The sequence below is a fragment of the Trematosphaeria pertusa genome, assembly GCF_010094035.1.
Source record: "Trematosphaeria pertusa strain CBS 122368 unplaced genomic scaffold BU26scaffold_10, whole genome shotgun sequence".
NCBI lineage: Eukaryota > Fungi > Ascomycota > Dothideomycetes > Pleosporales > Trematosphaeriaceae > Trematosphaeria > Trematosphaeria pertusa.
Window position 1 is genome coordinate 160432 of NW_022987221.1, and position 15864 is coordinate 176295.

Consider the following 15864-nt stretch of genomic DNA (forward strand, 5'->3'; position numbering starts at 1 on the left):
TCAAAATTTCGGGCGGTTTGTGCTTAGTAATCAGGATGCGCTAGGTGACCTCGGCACACCTACCTAGGTATTTCCCTATACTTGAGGCAACCGCTGGGGGCATATTAGCCACTCGACATTGAATAGAGACTAGTTAACGACAATCCACTACTTACTCACCTGCTTCAATCCAGAATAGTCTATCACCCCGTCCCTCAAGTTCGCCACCACGGCATCCTTCGTCCACGGAAAAGCCCTCACCAGGTCATCCAACACAGCATCCGCCGTGGCCCGATCGCGTTCGACGAGCACCGCATACAACTCCGTCGCAAAATCGATCTTTCGATTCGCAAACTCATCCTCTAGATATGCAATCGTCGCCTCGCAAGCCTCTATCACCTCCATACTCCTTTTCGCCACGGAGTTCTGCATCTCCTTCCTCCAGCTCCAAAACACAGCCATCCTCTTCCGCCCCTGCTCATGCAGCTCCCGAAGGCGATGACTGTACATGATGACAGCGCGTAGGTAGGCACTCGCACGCTCCCGATGCTCGCGCAGGAGCGCAAGCTTCCATGACAAGTGCAGTTCTGATTCGCGACTCATGGTGTCTGTGTAGTCGTCCAATATCTCTTTTACTGCCTCTTTGATGGCGGTGTCGGTGTGGATGTTCCATGCATTCCAGTGTGGGCTTTCGGATGGTTGGTGGTAGAACTTCAAGGTGAGGCGCTGGCGCTCCGCGATCGATTCGAAACATCCGGCCGTCATCGTCGATGAGCCTCTGATTAAGGTATTGATATTGGAGATCCTGGAGGTTCGAGGTTTCCAAAGTTGAGTGGTGTCGAGAATGAAGGTAATGCAATAGAAATGTTGGCGTGCGGGCGCATTAGCTGCCATTGTCTGGCCTGCTGGTGAATGGCCGTGGTGGGGAAACAACGTATCTAAGCATAGTCCAAGAATTCTTAGCGGGAGTACTCAAGACTTGAAAAATTCTAGGGTTCGATTGTTAGTGAAAGTTTTCCAAGAGAACTTGGGCAGTAGTGCTTCCCAATACTTAAATGTCTGCTGGATAGCACCTAGCCTACCGCAGTTGCTGTCCAGCAGACATGACCGATTTTCAACCACACCCCGCCGTTTCCTCGATACTAGGATTCCTAGCCGACATGATAGCATCCATGCCTTGGTATGCTTCTACAAAGATAGGTTGGAATTCCACCGCCCCCGAAATTTTCCGGCGGCTACTCCGCAATACGAGTAAAACCAGGCTCTGATCGCAAACTTCGATTGTACCTATCTTCGACCAACGCCTTCTCGAACTCAGCCTCGGGAAGCGGAATTATGTGGAGTGGATCATCAAGATGGGGTTCGCACTCAGCAAGTAGCATCCATACGTAACAGCTGAAAATAAGGGGAATCGTACCTACGCACCTATCCCCGTATTCATCTTACTTCCCTCCACCAGATGCGCCATTGTACTTCTCTCTGGTGCTATCTCGCACATGCTTGATGATTTGAAGGGCCTCCGGATATCTGGTACGCACGATGCGCAATATCGCAGCAGCATAATCCTCCCCAGCATCTACCTCGGACATGACATCGAGCAACTCGTGCGCGCAACGATACATCTTGGAGGACACGGCCTTGACATGCGAGACAAAGGATGCCGTCTTCCTCGATAACGTCAAAGGGTCATTCTGGATCTCTTCCCAAAGTTTCTCCACGTCATCCGCCGCGATATCGGCGGCAGTAGATAAGTCCGGCAGCCATCTATCACGGGCATCGTCTAGCTTCGTTCCGTACTCGTTGATCTTCCTGATTTGTGTGACTAGCGCGGCTTCGGCGACGATGGCTTCGGAGTTGCCTTGGCTGGCTTGGTCACAGACATCCCTGAGAGCCTCGAGTAGATCGGCGCGCTGAGCCTGCAGTTTGCTCCAATGGAGCTCATGAAACTGGACGGTTTTGTTGAGGAAGTCGCCCACCACTGGAAAAACGAGTTGCGCTTCTTGGGCGCTATCGTTCAGCATCTGCTGCGAGGCTTCGAACAGGTGCAGGAGTTCAGTCTGCAACTTAACGTCCTCGCAGTCCTCACCCTGCTCCAAAACGGTGGCATCGCGGATCTCTTTCACCTCCGCATTACGCTTATAGAGAGCGCGAACAATGGTCGGAAAGGTTTTCGCGAGATAAGCGGTCGGATATTCACGAGGCATTGCAGGTTGCCATCGAAGGGCTCCATTGCCGGTCCTTCCGAAACTTGAAGGTTGCTCAGAGTTTTGTTCATATTGTCGATAAGATCGAAATAGAGTCTTCTAGAGGAGATATCCGGGTGTGACCACGTCCCCTGAAGGTTTCAGTATGATATATCGCATCCACTCTCAGCCGAGGTCGCAGTGCGATGGCTGGAAACGTACCTTGGAGGGCTTCAACAGCTGGTTACTTAGATGGCGGAGTGTTCGTGAATTGAGAGTAGGGGCGCATGGGTGCACCGAGGGAGAAGAATAAGGTGGGGTAGGGAGCGGTGCGGTTAGAGTCGACTGCCGAGCGAGCTGGGGAGCTGTTGGAGGGAAAGGAAGAAGGCGGAAGGAGGCAAAGGTCGACTTAGTATGTGTCAATGCGCGACGTAAGTCATAAAAGTGAAGGAGGATTGTACCGATAGCATTATCTCTGTATGATCTAAGATTTTCAGCATCGGCAACGTCCGAGGAGTCCACTGTATCCGCTCACCCTACTCCACCACTCTCCCCATACTAGCGGGCCACTCCCTCCTCAACCCCTCCACCACCATCCCCCAAAGCTCCGCGTCCGCATCCGCCAGCAAAAACAACATTGTCTTGAGATTCCTTACCGCCTTATCCCAAATCTCCAGGGCCCACTTCACATCCTCCCTCATCTCGTTAGAATATGGCGCCACGCTCAGCCCATTCCACTTCCCTACCCACTCTCTTGCCTGCCCTTGCACGGTCTTCAACCTGTCTGCTGCAAGGCTGACCAAGGCTTGCGTGTCCGGCGCCAAGTCCTTGTTGTGCTGCTCGATGTATGGGCGGAACTTTTGCGCTGCCAGGAGCGTGCTGGCACGTTTGAGGAGGCGCGGATCGTTGCGTCGGTAGAGAAGTACGGCGATACGGTGCTTCGCGGATTCTTCTTGGAGCTTTAGGGAGAGGACTGTGACGAGTTTCGTTTCGATGGAGACCATGGATATGATTGGTGGGAGGGACGCGAGCCTTTTGACATCTTCGGCGAAGGCTTCCATTTTCGCGCGCTGGAGTGTCGGAATGGAGTGGTGTTTGGGAGAGCTAAAGTTGGGAAGGGCAAAGAAAGATCACGCGTGAGATTTGAAGGGAAAACAGAGCAACGTAGTGAATGGGCGGGCAAGAGAGGAGCGGGTCGCGGGGACATCGCATTTGATTTGGCAGTGAAAAGGGAAGACGGAGGATGTAAAAAAGTAAGGAGATCCTTCCAAACTTCGCGAGTCGTCCTTCTCGTCTTAGGGAAGCTTTCTCGCCTTAGATAACATAACGCCCAAACTCCCTAGTCGGTACGTTCCTCTCGAACATAATATCCAGCTCCTCATACGTGCGTCCCTTCATCTCCGGTACCCTAAACCAGCACCAGATCAAACACGGCAGACTCAGCCCACCAAAGAAGAAACCTAGCTTGCCCCTCAGATTCGCTTCATCCGGGTTGATTAGGTATGGGATAGCGACAGTCATGACGATGCCGACCATGGCTTGAACGGCGGTGGCAACGGCGATGGTCTTGGAGCGCACGCGGGTCGCGCTGACTTCGCAGAAGATTGCATAGGCCACGGGGCCGACACTGAAGAGGTTAGTGCATCAGTGTACGTAGAGGGCGAAAGGGGGCTTACCTCCAATCAAACGTAAAGTTCCAGACCAACAGTAACGCGGACTGCGCCCAGATCGCGCCCTTCGTTGGCACCACATCCAGAATGCCGACCAGGAACATGATGATCATGAGTATCGTAAGACCCAGGTTATAAAGAATCCTCCTCCCAAATCTCTGCATCAAGAACCAACTGAAGATCGTACTGACCCAACCTACGGCCAAGAATCCGATGCCCATATCATAGGCTTGCTCGGTGTTCAGCCCTGCCAAGCTGAAGAAATACGTGCCGTAATTGATGAGATAGATACCACAGAGCACCTGCGTGGCATACACGCCGATAGCGACTTCGGTGCGGCGCCAGTTCACCTTGCGGAAGACGTCCGTGTAGGTACTTCCGGCCTCCATCTGCGTCTCCAGTTTATCGGTCTCAATGATCTGGGCGAGCACGGCCTTGACATTGACGTGCTTGCTCGAGAGGCGGCGGAGAGATACCTCGGCATCATCGAGCCTGCCCTGGCGTGCGAGCCACCAAGGGCTTTCCGGCGCGAAGAACATCCCTGGGAGGATGATCAAGACCCAGAACCACTGTAGCGCGAAGGGAATGGAGTATGCCCAGTGGGTGTCGAGATTCTTGGTGCCCGCCGTGACGCCGTTTCCGAGAAGTTGTCCCGTGACGAAGCAGAGGTTGACGTACGACGTCGATACGCTGCGCATCGCTAACGGAGTGACTTCCGAGGCGTACGCTGGCGCGATGACCACGAAGGCTCCTAGGACGAGGCCAGCCAGTAACTCTCCCGCAAGCAGCACATGCAGCGAACGCGCGAAGAATTGGATGAAAACCAGGCCGGCAACAGCAAGCACGCACACATTGAACGTCCTCTTCCTGCCATACCACTCCATGGGATACCCAGCTGCAAGGGCGCCGAGAACTTGTCCGATTGGATTACCCATGCTCAAGCCAGTCTGCCATGCTGCAGATATGATGTAGCCATCGCCAAATTTGTAACCAAAATCTCTCTGGAAGGCTGGCATGGCGTAAAGGTTGCCGAGCAACTGGGGGTCAAATGCTGTGAGTTGTTAGAGACTCTTGATCCTGATAATCCAGCACTTCGAAAGAGTTCGCGCAACGTACAGAGCATGATAACTCCTAAGCTGAAGTACATGGACCATCCTATCGCCTTAGGATACAGCTTCACAGCATCCCAGAAGGAGAGTGTGTGCTCGATTGCGATTGCTTCAGCCACTTCCTCCGCGTTTTCCTGATCCTGCTGCGTCGACAGCTTGCGAACCTCGACTGGTGGCTCGGAATCCTTCGTGTCAGTCGCCATGGCGTACAGCTGTGATCCAACGAAAATAAGTGAGGAAACAGAACAAAATGTTTCAAGCTTTCTGCAGGGCCATGGGTTATCTTATGCACGACCGATAAACCATGATAAGTCCTGAATTTGTTATCAGTTGAGTCCCTGCTCGCGGTGCGGGGTGTGCAGTACGGTAATGGTTCCACCTCCGACGTTGCATGCGCATGGCTATCCCGGGTGTAGATCTCTTACCCATATTGAGCAGGTAAGTATCCAGATTGCGGTCGGCATTCACCCCGGTGCTCCCCGTAACAGATCGATAGAGTGCGGAATTTTTTTTTAATGAGACTTTCGAGGTGGCTTCCCACATTCAAGTCCAGAACATGTGAGCTTGGGACGTAGGAGGGCGAAGTTTGCGGCAAATCCTGGTTCTGGATTTGCAGATAGGGTGCGCCGTGTATCCGGGTAAAGCTCGAGGTGGTGCATCCCACAACGCCGGCCCAACGGGGCGGAGAAGCATGGTGTATGGGTTTAACAGGTGCTGGGTGTGTGAGAGGGAGAACGTTGGCTAAGAGGACCGACAGGCTTTCCGCCCCCGATTTGGCATCCCTTCCGCCAATCTGCAGGGCCACATCTCTTTCCTCCACCCAAGGGGTTTGTGTGAAGCAATATTGCGTTGACAAAGTAATAAGAAGAGAAAGCAGTTAATCGACGTGCGATCGCTATACTTACGCGTCGCAAATTCCTGACGCGTCGAGCCAAAACGCGGTTCAGGCGAGGAGAAGAATATGCGTGCCACGACAGGTCGAAAGCATCCCCATTGGAACCTCAAATGCCTCTGCGGCGTGTCCTGAGGTTATTGGAAAGACGATTGCGTAGTTTATGAGACGAGACGAAAGAGAAAGAGAGGAAGGAGACGGAATGGCGAATCACGTGCGCCAAGACGCCAAAGCCTTGGCTTTGCGCCGTCGAGAGCTTCAGCAGACCTCTTCTCTTTCGCCTCACTCGCTGCACGATGGCTTCACCATTCGTCGCCGACGATCTTCACAGACATTGAGCTCGCGACTCATCCTCGATTGATTCCGGTGAGCCAAATTGGTCGATTGACCGGCATCCGGCTTTCATCCACCAACGGCCCAGTTCCCACCGAAACACGGGTAATGAAGACAAGCACCAACCCAACTGGTAGGGCCTCAATGATGAGGGTTGGTCTTCTTTGCCTACGTCCGTTCACTTGCGGATAAGCAAAGCTAAGGCCAAACGCGTGAAAGCGTCCTAAGATTTGCACTGTCGCACTGGCCAACGCCTATAACTCACCGCCTGTAGACCCTCGTCGACGAGTACAAAACCACACCCACGTCCGCTCACGTTTTCATTCTCACTGCAGCACACACGCAGCCTTGCACCGCACGCCATGTTACGACCGACCCTCGGAGACCTTCCTTCTGAGACGATAACCGCAATTGCGGCTCATCTACCAGACGGCGATCTCCGGTCCCTTCACATTGCAGGCAAGGTCCTCTCTCAGAAGTCCAAGTACGCTTTTGCCAAGCGGTTTTTCACGAGTGTCGGCGTACTCATTCATCCCCTCAGCTTCGAGAAGCTCCGCGGCCTGGCAAGCGACCCGTTCTACTCGGATTTCATCGAACAGATTACAATTTCAACGCATGTGCTGAGAGAATGGTGGGCGCCTAAAGATGACCTATGCCATATGGATGTGGATGACGGGGGATTTCCAGTGCGCGTCGTGGAAGAGAAGGAGGAGGAATATGAGCAGCGGTGTTGGTCTGAACAGCATTTCGCCGAGGGGTGTGCAGTCCAGGATCTGGTGAATATCCTGCAGCGCTTGTCCAAGCTACGGGCGGTTGCCGTGTCCGATTTTGTTGACAATTGGGTCCAAGACGTAAGTTAATCTTGTGGGACGAATACTGAGGATATGCTAATCGTACCGCCACTTTAGGTAACTGGCCATCGCCAGAGTAAGCCATGGGGAGGTTCCCAGCTATTGTCTCCATCGGGCTTCGATAATTTAGAAGAGTGTAAGGGACCTCGTGTGTGGCGCCAGGGTATGCACCGTCATCAAGTCCTTGGGATCGTCCTTGCGGCAGCGTCACAGGCCGATCTCGCCTCGAGGAACATCCATCTTGACTTGACCCTGAACCACGGACACTCTAACGTGTGGTCGCCCGACTCCAAAGACTGGCACTACAGCATGTCCTCACTCCTTCGCAGCTTCTCGGGTTTCATAGACATTACACAGCCCAACAGCCGCCAACTTGTACAAAGCATTAATCCGTCGGTCTTGTCCCTCGACTACGGACGGTCGCGCACATCTCCAAACCCGCATAACCCGCACCTCGGCTACTACCCCCAACTCCGCGCGCTTAAGCTATCACGCATGTCTATTCTCTACAGCCAGCTCAACAACTTCCTGCTAGCCCGCTCCGAAACCTTGGAGGTCGTGAGCTTATCGGACGTCTATATCTGGAACTGGGGTACACAAGGCCTGAATCACCCCTGGATTCCCATCTGGCAGACCCTGTGCAAGATGCCACCACGACTGCGTATTCTCAGCCTCAACAAGTTAGCTCTAGTCCGACATGGTGAGGATCTTGTCGGCAATATACCAGGTGCCGCCATTATTGACTTGGCCTGGCGTGGTCAGGAGATCGCTTTTGGATTAACGAATCTCCTCGCTATTTACGACGATGCGTCCGTTGCATTCGCCTTGCGATTCAATTTCACCTGGCCTTGGGTTGATCTACGAGTAGCCAACGATATGGTTGAGAAGCTTCGGCAGGGAAATATTGGGCTGCGACCACGGCAGTAGGAGAGATTTAGTCGAACTACTCTGCCCCTTTCTAGCAGTGGCAAGACGCCTTTGATGGTCATTATATACATTCTCTCTCCCGACTCTATGTTCTTCCAGATTCCCTTCACCCGAACAGCGCCTCACCATCCACGAAAGCCTCCCTAATGGACTCTCAGCCGACTCACGAGGATGTCGAACGTCAAAGAAGAACGGGTAACTAATCCCGGGAAGTATATACGCAAGGCCCTGTCTCCACGCTCTCTCCCCTTTACCGCAACAGCACAGCAAGGCGGTCTTTTATCAGGGGGTTAAGAGATGACGTGACTTGAAGCTGCACTGTCATCCCCACTGGCCAGAGGTGTTGAAGAAGAAGTGAAGGTTGGGATGGTCGTGTAAAAAAAATGGTCGTGTGCGTGATCGCTGTTGGAGTCCGGGCGGTGAAGCAGACGGTACGGAAGAGTCTCATAGGGCAAGAGTCTCACAGGGCAAGATAGACTTCGAGCAGTGTATAATGCATCTCAGTATAAAGTATTCTGCGAATAGAGCTTGGAGAAGAGTTTGGCTGCCAAGCACCAACGCGGAGATGCCCCGCTGGATCCAATTTCGCGTTATCAGGCCACCGATTGAAGCGAGCATGACGGTGTAACGGGGCAGATTGCAAAATGATAGTTCGGCACGCCTGCATTAGTTCCAACTGTCGGTCAACAATGTCCCTTTTCACCCACTGCTGATGGCGAAAGTGGCCCCATCGTTGGAAGGCATTTCCGAAAAGGGAAATCAGCTCCATCCACGAGGCTCTGCACCCCGCAACGGAGCGCGCTAGTGCCTGACCCACCACACCAACGGCCGATGAGAGCCGCACTCTCTCACCACATAAACCGAGCTTTAAAAAACATCCAGCCGCAATGAATTCAGCAATTGCACCTTCTACAACCCCACTTTCAACGCCAGGTTCGTCGCGATGGCATCCTCCTACCTCATCGTCGGCGCAGGCGTCTTCGGCGTATCCACCGCCTACCACCTCATCAAGAAGTACCCCTCTGCATCGGTAACTATAGTCGACCGCGACTCCTACGACGCCGACAGCCGCGTCGCCGCCTCTTGGGACTGGAACAAGGTGGTGCGCGCCGACTACGACGATATCGTGTACTGCCAATTGGCCCTCGAAGCCCAAGACATCTTCAAAACCGACCCGCTATGGCAGCCGTACTTCCACGAGACAGGCATCTACTGGATCTGCCGGTCCGAGTATGCGCAGGACGTCATCGACAACTACAAGAAGCTCGGCCGGAAAGCGGAGCTGTCCGCCGTGCCGGTTGACGAGGCGCGCAAGATGTTTAGCGGGCTGTTCGACGACGCGGATTACTCGGGGGTCAAGGAAGTGCTTGTGAACAAGACGAGTGGGTGGGCGAATGCGGGGGATGCGCTGCGGGCGGTAACGAAGAGGAGCATCGAGTTGGGAGTGAAGTATGTGACGGCGGATGTGGCGACGCTGAAGTTCGAGCCGAGCGGGAGGTGCACGGGGGTCAAGACGGAGAAGGGGGACGTGTTGACGGCTGACAAGGTTGTTCTTTGCACAGGAGCTTTCACGCCGAGGCTGCTGGAGCAGAGTGCGCAGAGCAGCGGAAATGCGGATCTGAGAGTTGGAGACAGGATCGTGGCGGGCGGCATCACAACAGGCATGACGACACTTGACGACGAGTCGTATAAGAGGTTCGCGAAGATGCCAGTGGGCGTCCAAGGTTATACCGCGTCGACAGGTCCTTTCATCGGCAGTCTCCCACCCACTCGCGACCGCGAACTCAAGTGGTGGGGCCAGAAGATCTTCAAGAACACGCAGGAAGTCCTCCCCGGTCGCTACATCTCCGCGCCGCCTCCGGAACGCGATTACGGACAGTGGAATGTCGCCGGTCCGCTAAAGCAGGACATCCAGTTTGCGAACAATGTCTTCTACGGCAAGAATGGTGCAAACTGGAAGATGGAGAAACACCGTATCTGCTGGTATGCTGTCTCCCGCCTTACACGTATGAAGACTAACCTTCAATAGGGACGCCTTCACAACCAGCTCCGACTTCATCATCTCTCCGCACGTCGCAGCTAAGGGTCTCTACATCGCGACCTGCGGTTCCTTTCACGGCTACAAGTTCTTCCCCGTACTGGGCAAGTACGTGCTGCAGATGCTGGAGGGCGAACTGTCGAAGGAGCTGAAGGAGAAGTGGGCTTGGGACCGCGAGAGGCCAGATCCGGCACTCAACCCAGATTGGCCCCGGTGGGAGATGAAGGATCTTCTGGACGCGCCACCTAAGGCGAAGCTATGAGCACGACTCTGGTTTACTGTCTGTGTCAGCGTGAATGCAGCATGGAAGAGCGAAGGGGTAATTTAGATAGGTAATGAGCAAGCTGTCCATCAATCACCCATTCTAAGCAAACACGCTCCTTCACCCCGAGCATTCAATCAATATTGTATTTATGTGCATGATCGAAGGACCTCCTAAATAGGTCGAACTTACTAAGCAATTCCCACGTGACTGGGCGATCAGCGTGGCCCAAGCTCCCGATTTCAAAACCCCGACGCCGCATCGTTTCCTCAGTCCTTCCCCTACATCCACCACAACCATGGTTCCGATACGGCTGAAAGTTGTGGCACGGCTGCTCAATGGCCGGGATGCACCGTTAGCGTCACGGATATCGACCGCAACTGCGGGAAGCCGCGCATACTTTCGGCCACGTACACCGCAACTTACCCCAGCTCCGGAACGCGTCCGTCCCCTTCAATCACGTGTCTCCGCTCTCACACGAGCATCCCTTTCGCGTCATATCTCTTCATCATCAACGAAAGCTCCGCACAATTCGCAACATGCCTCCTCACTGCTCGATCCTACGCGGCAGCAACTCTACCACTCAGCCTTTCCTACCAAAACCGTCATCTTCCTCCTCATCCTCGGCGGCGCTGCCTTCTACTTCATCGACGTACGATACAAAGACTGGGCGGACCATATTCTGGATTCCTTCAACGGCGAGCCCGGCGCCACCCCTCTCCATTTCTACAAAGACCGCGATGAGGTCGACCACTGGATTCAGTACCATATCCCGGATCCGAGCGCGCCGTTGAGAGACCCGGAGGTCCTGAAGCAGATCAATGATCGGTTTGCCGAGATTACGTTTGGGTGGGCGATGAGCGAGGAGGATGCTGTGGAGGCGGGGATGCCGGTTACGCATGGGTGTCGGTTTCGGAGTAATGAGCCTTGCGTGAGTATTTTCCTTTTCCGTCATGTTCAGTCATCTTCTTTTCTGCTTTTGTTTGGTTCTCTGTTTAGTCTATGTTTTGCATTCATCTTCGCTCTTCTCTTCATTGAATACCTGACCCTTCCCCTTAAATAATCTCCTTCCACCACCCCGGCTAACCTTCCCCAGGAAGACTACTATTCCCTCGGCACCGCCCCCGGTCCTGGCTCCAAACCCTGGAACTACTGGTCCATCTTCGACGGACACGCCGGCCGCCACACCGCCTACTATCTGCAGTGGACTCTACACCCAACGCTCTCTCGCGCCCTGTCCAACCTCTCCCCCGCCTCCTCCAGCTCCGTCATCGACACCACCATCAAAGACGTCTTCCTCAAAATCGACGCCGACCTCCTAACACGCGCCCGCCACGCCGCAAACTGGTACCCGGCCGCCAATGCAGCAGCCATCGCGGCCCTGACCCCGGCGTTCAGCGGTTCCTGCGCACTGCTCGCGGCCTTCGACCCGGAGAGCTCGAAACTGCGCGTAGCATGCACCGGCGACTCGCGCGCAGTCCTGGGCCGCTGGGACCCTTTGGAGGAGAAATACGTGGCCCAACCTCTCAGCAAAGACCAAACCGGATTCAACGAGGACGAAGTGAAGAGGCTCGCAGAAGCCCACCCCGACGAACCCGATATCATCGACCCGAAAACCGGCCGCTTGCTTGGCATAGCAGTCACGCGAGCCTTCGGCGACCACCGCTGGAAATGGGAGAACGACTTCATCAAGCAAGTGCAGCTCAAGTTCTGGGGCACTGCGCCGCGGCCAGACTCGAAGACGCCGCCGTACATGACAGCGGAGCCAGAGATCACAGAGACACAGGTCGTGCGGGCGGGGCCGAAGCCTAAGAACGGGAAGGCTGCTGGAGGAGCAGCTAGCGACGGCATAAAAAGCGACTTCATGATCATGGCGAGCGACGGGCTATGGGACCACATCTCCAGCGAGCACGCCGTCGAATGCGTGCAGCGCTGGCTCGAAGCCCGCGCCCGCGGCAACGGCAGCGTCGCCAAAGACCCGCAGCTCACGTCCCCCCTCTTCACCCCGTCCTTCCAGCTCGACCCCGGCGTCGCCTACGACATCGAGAAGGGCGCGGACATCCGCTGGCAAGCCACCCCGGAGTACTTCGCCATCGAAGACGACAACGCGGCGGTGTGTCTGGCGCGCAACGCTATGGGCGGCACGCGCAGGGGCTTGTTTATGGGCCTGCTGAGCATTCCGGGGCCGATGTGCCGGTCTGCCGTCGACGATACGACGGTCATGGTCGTGTTTTTTGATCGCCTGGAGGGCGAGGGGAGGGAGCTGAAGAGGAAGGAGAAGAGCAAGTGGTGGCCTTGGTGAGTTACGCGTGCGTGTTTGAGTTTGAGCGATAGCTACCGGTGGAGGAGGGGAAGTGGGTGGTGGGGATTGTATTAACATATTTGTGTGTGTAGGACGCGGATTTGGGACGCTGAAGCCGTGGGCGAGGCGTGAGCTCAGCTGTCCTCTTTGCGCTGGAATAGTCGCATTGGGAGGCCACCGTCTTCGAAACCAGAGCTAAACATACCCTTGGACCTGCGAAAATACCCTGTATAAAACAGAGACCTACCCTGTGTACATACCACTCCCGCAACCCCTCCACCTCCCGGTCCGTGCCGCAGTGACGATTGATCCATCAGCGCATACCATGCTAAAGTAAGTAGAGTAAGGTTGGTATTCAATCGAACCATCTACGCGACCAGGTACCTAGGTAACAGCGCTACACTATCATCGTACCCGCAACGCCGCTGCCCATCCCGTATTCATCCAAAAGAAGCATCAGATAGCCTGCCTATCGAGTGTAGAAACTCCATCCGTAGCGCCTAGAGGAGAGAGAAAACCTGATGCAAGCCCGGGTCTTAGTGACAGCGGGCGAACCGTACATGCACGTCCAGTATCTCCTCTCCTGTGCTTGAAAGAATAGATACTACTCTCCTTTGCCATATGGAGGGAGCTTGCTGCCGGTCCAGCTTCCACGCTCTGCAAAAACAACCCCGACTCGCTTCCCAGATTCTCGCGCAGCATCTCGCATTACTGCAAAAAGTCCCTCCGCACGTTGATAAACGCCCCGGGGCCGCCATCACCTGCGAGCTCGTTCACCAGCGCCTCCGTCTGCTGCACTAACCGCTCGAGCGCCGCGCTACTTGACTTGCCGAGACTCACTGCTTCATGTTAGCATACACTCCGACGCCGCCATATCCACATGGGTCACATACCTAATATCGCACTGTTCAACTCCTCCGCGACTGGCACCCGACCTGCCGTCTCTAGCAGCGGCGCCAGCGCGCTCTCCCTCACATTCTCATACGCAATCAACGCAAACGTATCCTCCAATGCCCTCTTGACCTCTCTCCGTGGATCAGTCGCGAACTCTGACTTGAGCTCCATGCCGTACTGTATTGTGTCCTGCGTCAACTGCGCCAGCTTCGCTTCTTTATCCTCCAGCTCATCTTCATCGTCCATATGCTCTGGATGATTCCAATGCGGAGCGCCATTGTGCATGCCCAGCTGCTCGTCCAGCTCCATTTCGAAGTCGTAATCGTCGGTGGCGGTGGAGTTTCGGTTGTTCAGGGTGGAGGTGGTGGAGCGTTTTGAGGGCGGAGTCGGGATGGGGTGGCATTGTGCGTTGAGCTCGTTGCATTTCCGTATCATTTCGATGAATTTCCGGCACCGGAGCTTGAAGTATATGTTCTCGTTGTCGCGGAGGACGGAGGGGTAGTATGCGGTCGTATGTTTGAGGGCTTTATCGATGTCGCCGTCGAGGATGGCTGCGCGGATTTCTGTATACAGTTAGTGCTATCCTGCGTGGAGTCCTAAGCTTGACTCACTCTGCCGATTTATGGCATCCAGATCCTCCACCGTCTCCTGGTACGGAATTTCCGCGTTCTCGTCATTCAGCACCGCCTTTACTTCTTCAATCACTTCTTCCGCGAACGCTCTTGCTGTCTCTACATATCCATCATGTGCAAGATATTGCCCAACCAAGGTGTGTATGAACTGCGTCTCGTCTGTCGACACCTTCTCCTTGCACGGGCCCGTACCTCGCGTAATCTCGGACTGTATCGATGCCTTCTCCGCCTGCACCATCTTGTCAATGTCAAAGGCGAAGGGTTCCTGGCCGAAGTTCGCGCGCAATGTCTCGCCGGGCTTCTTCATCCCAACGGTGGGGTAGTATGGCATATTGGGCTTTAGGTCTCGGAAAGCGTTCCCTACTAACATTAGCACTGGCTCGTCCCAGAGGACCCAGTCTCACATACCCAAGAAATGGCCATTCTTCGTAAAGAAGGCTGTACCCGTCCTAAAGTTTATGCCACATCCTATCACGTCCAGTGTGCCAAACTTGGGACCATATGTCTTTCCCGAGGTTGTGTTGCTGAAGCACTGCCCGTCGTCGCCGTGGTATGCGTACGAATCCGGCTCCCAGCCCGGTATCCTGTTGAGAGGAACCTTGGGGCCCGAGAAGCCGACGCCAATCATTCTGCTCAAAGAGTGTTAGCCTGCAGTCCGCAGTTGCGGCAAGGTGTACCTACCCGTCCTTGCCCTTGGACACCACGGTGACCTCGTAGTAATATATGCCACACTGCCGGGGCATGGGGTAGTCTGCGCGCACTGAGGCTGCTTCATCGGGCCCTTTCTGTGCGCCTGCGAACTTGGCCTGTCTCCCGTTGTCGTCCACCTCCATCTGCGGAAACTTCTCCGTTTCGCTCCATCTTGTCGGCCACGGAGCGACAGGCTCTTCGACGACAATAGGCGCTCGTTCTATGATGTCGTGGGACAGGCCGCGGTGCGAGGGCGCCATCTTGTGGAGGTTGGCGCTGCTCGAGCTGGTTGATAATGATCCGGCATTCGACGAGTGGGTTGACCGGTATTCTCGCTGGGCTGCGATCCTCGCCTTGTGCACCTCCTCCAGCTTCTCTGCATGCTTCGACCCGCGGAGATACGACGGCACAAAGAAGGCGGATGTTGCTCCATCTTGCGCTCCTCCGTAGCCATTCAGGTAGCCGAACTGACCCGGGTATGATGGTAATACGCTGCGCCCCAGAGAAGTAGACATGCTGTTGTGGTGGCCGTCGGCATCGAAGGAGCGCGAGTGGCGGGGGTGGGTGATGGAGTGCGGGTGCGAACCACTGTTGGCGAGGTGCGAGAAGGCGCCCGAGCGAGCAGGAACGGGGTTTGAGGGGCTGCTGCCTGCATTGCCAGAGGCCACCGCCGCATACGAGCTCTGGCGGCGGAACATGGTCGCGAGAGGCGGTGCGTGGTGAGCTTTGGATGGTGGGATCAGATCGCACGTCGGCGTGACCTTTCAAGCGACCGCAACCGCGACCAGCGCAGCACCCAAGCGTGCCGGGGGTGTTTATTTGGGCGAGAACAGCGGACGAGCGACCTGTGAAGCAGTCGGACGGCAGGCGGTGCGCGTAGGGCGCGGACCGAGAAAGCTGGCAGCGGTGGTCGAAGCTTGGTGCGTTGGCGGCGAACGAGGCGGCGAACGAGGCGGTGGTCAACGGCACAAGAGGTTCTGTTGTGCCGTATCCGCAAACGCATACATCGCTTGAGCTTTATCGGCGTCGGGGGCAGCAAACGGGCTGGCGTGCAGTCAAGGTCAACGAGAGAGTGCCGCGGTCGTCAGTGAGGTTGCAGGTG

General features: G+C 55.3%; 7 protein-coding genes across 7 annotated transcripts; 3 read left to right on the forward strand and 4 right to left on the reverse strand.

Annotated features, from left to right (window-relative positions):
• Positions 1-92: 92 nt before the first annotated feature.
• Positions 93-940, reverse strand: BU26DRAFT_520901 (uncharacterized protein; the record flags this gene model as incomplete). The annotated part of the gene is made up of 2 exons (XM_033829401.1): positions 596-940; positions 93-504 (listed from the first exon to the last, which is right to left on the reverse strand). A coding segment is annotated over exon 2 (338 nt), but the record flags the coding sequence as incomplete, so codon positions are not given.
• A 433-nt stretch (positions 941-1373) lies between these two features.
• BU26DRAFT_576235 (uncharacterized protein) lies at positions 1374-3310 on the reverse strand. The gene is made up of 3 exons (XM_033834372.1): positions 2703-3310; positions 2385-2646; positions 1374-2237 (listed from the first exon to the last, which is right to left on the reverse strand). The coding sequence occupies exons 1-3, from the start codon at positions 3221-3223 to the stop codon at positions 1422-1424; spliced, it is 1599 nt and encodes a 532-aa protein (XP_033681433.1). The 5' UTR covers positions 3224-3310; the 3' UTR covers positions 1374-1421.
• A 77-nt stretch (positions 3311-3387) lies between these two features.
• Positions 3388-5643, reverse strand: BU26DRAFT_541602 (maltose permease). Its single transcript, XM_033831604.1, has 4 exons — positions 5307-5643; positions 4949-5255; positions 3839-4883; positions 3388-3789 (listed from the first exon to the last, which is right to left on the reverse strand). Exons 2-4 carry the CDS (start codon positions 5142-5144, stop codon positions 3477-3479), a joined length of 1554 nt encoding a protein of 517 aa, XP_033681434.1. The 5' UTR covers positions 5145-5255; positions 5307-5643; the 3' UTR covers positions 3388-3476.
• A 759-nt stretch (positions 5644-6402) lies between these two features.
• BU26DRAFT_45524 (uncharacterized protein) lies at positions 6403-8069 on the forward strand. The gene is made up of 2 exons (XM_033824880.1): positions 6403-7017; positions 7075-8069. The coding sequence occupies exons 1-2, from the start codon at positions 6529-6531 to the stop codon at positions 7942-7944; spliced, it is 1359 nt and encodes a 452-aa protein (XP_033681435.1). The 5' UTR covers positions 6403-6528; the 3' UTR covers positions 7945-8069.
• A 528-nt stretch (positions 8070-8597) lies between these two features.
• On the forward strand, positions 8598-10370 carry BU26DRAFT_487562 (sarcosine oxidase-like protein). Its single transcript, XM_033825950.1, has 2 exons — positions 8598-9927; positions 9974-10370. The coding sequence occupies exons 1-2, from the start codon at positions 8888-8890 to the stop codon at positions 10242-10244; spliced, it is 1311 nt and encodes a 436-aa protein (XP_033681436.1). The 5' UTR covers positions 8598-8887; the 3' UTR covers positions 10245-10370.
• Positions 10371-10542: 172 nt separating this feature from the next.
• BU26DRAFT_487565 (protein serine/threonine phosphatase 2C) lies at positions 10543-12779 on the forward strand (the record flags this gene model as incomplete). Its single annotated transcript, XM_033825951.1, has 2 exons — positions 10543-11175; positions 11341-12779. 2 exons carry the CDS (start codon positions 10543-10545, stop codon positions 12544-12546), a joined length of 1839 nt encoding a protein of 612 aa, XP_033681437.1. The 3' UTR covers positions 12547-12779.
• A 100-nt stretch (positions 12780-12879) lies between these two features.
• Positions 12880-15863, reverse strand: BU26DRAFT_460230 (SPRY-domain-containing protein). The gene is made up of 5 exons (XM_033825030.1): positions 14754-15863; positions 14481-14704; positions 14052-14432; positions 13440-14003; positions 12880-13385 (listed from the first exon to the last, which is right to left on the reverse strand). Exons 1-5 carry the CDS (start codon positions 15458-15460, stop codon positions 13255-13257), a joined length of 2007 nt encoding a protein of 668 aa, XP_033681438.1. The 5' UTR covers positions 15461-15863; the 3' UTR covers positions 12880-13254.
• Position 15864: the final 1 nt, after the last annotated feature.

Bases quoted from the DNA above. Each gene is read 5' to 3' on its own strand.
- BU26DRAFT_576235 (XM_033834372.1), bottom strand. From the start codon at position 3,223: ATGGAAGCCTTCGCCGAAGATGTCAAAAGGCTCGCGTCCCTCCCACCA. The intron at 2,647-2,702 runs GTAGGGTGAGCG...TGAAAATCTTAG, and splicing joins AGTATGGGGAGAGTGGTGGA to ATCATACAGAGATAATGCTA. The intron at 2,238-2,384 runs GTACGTTTCCAG...CAAAACTCTGAG, and splicing joins AGCTGTTGAAGCCCTCCAAG to CAACCTTCAAGTTTCGGAAG.
- BU26DRAFT_541602 (XM_033831604.1), bottom strand. From the start codon at position 5,144: ATGGCGACTGACACGAAGGATTCCGAGCCACCAGTCGAGGTTCGCAAG. The intron at 4,884-4,948 runs GTACGTTGCGCG...AACAACTCACAG, and splicing joins CTTAGGAGTTATCATGCTCT to CATTTGACCCCCAGTTGCTC. The intron at 3,790-3,838 runs GTAAGCCCCCTT...TAACCTCTTCAG, and splicing joins AACTTTACGTTTGATTGGAG to TGTCGGCCCCGTGGCCTATG.
- BU26DRAFT_45524 (XM_033824880.1), top strand. From the start codon at position 6,529: ATGTTACGACCGACCCTCGGAGACCTTCCTTCTGAGACGATAACCGCA. The intron at 7,018-7,074 runs GTAAGTTAATCT...CCGCCACTTTAG, and splicing joins TTGACAATTGGGTCCAAGAC to GTAACTGGCCATCGCCAGAG.
- BU26DRAFT_460230 (XM_033825030.1), bottom strand. From the start codon at position 15,460: ATGTTCCGCCGCCAGAGCTCGTATGCGGCGGTGGCCTCTGGCAATGCA. The intron at 14,705-14,753 runs GTAGGTACACCT...ACACTCTTTGAG, and splicing joins GTGTCCAAGGGCAAGGACGG to CAGAATGATTGGCGTCGGCT. The intron at 13,386-13,439 runs GTATGTGACCCA...AACATGAAGCAG, and splicing joins GTTGAACAGTGCGATATTAG to TGAGTCTCGGCAAGTCAAGT.
- BU26DRAFT_487562 (XM_033825950.1), top strand. From the start codon at position 8,888: ATGGCATCCTCCTACCTCATCGTCGGCGCAGGCGTCTTCGGCGTATCC. The intron at 9,928-9,973 runs GTATGCTGTCTC...AACCTTCAATAG, and splicing joins GAGAAACACCGTATCTGCTG to GGACGCCTTCACAACCAGCT.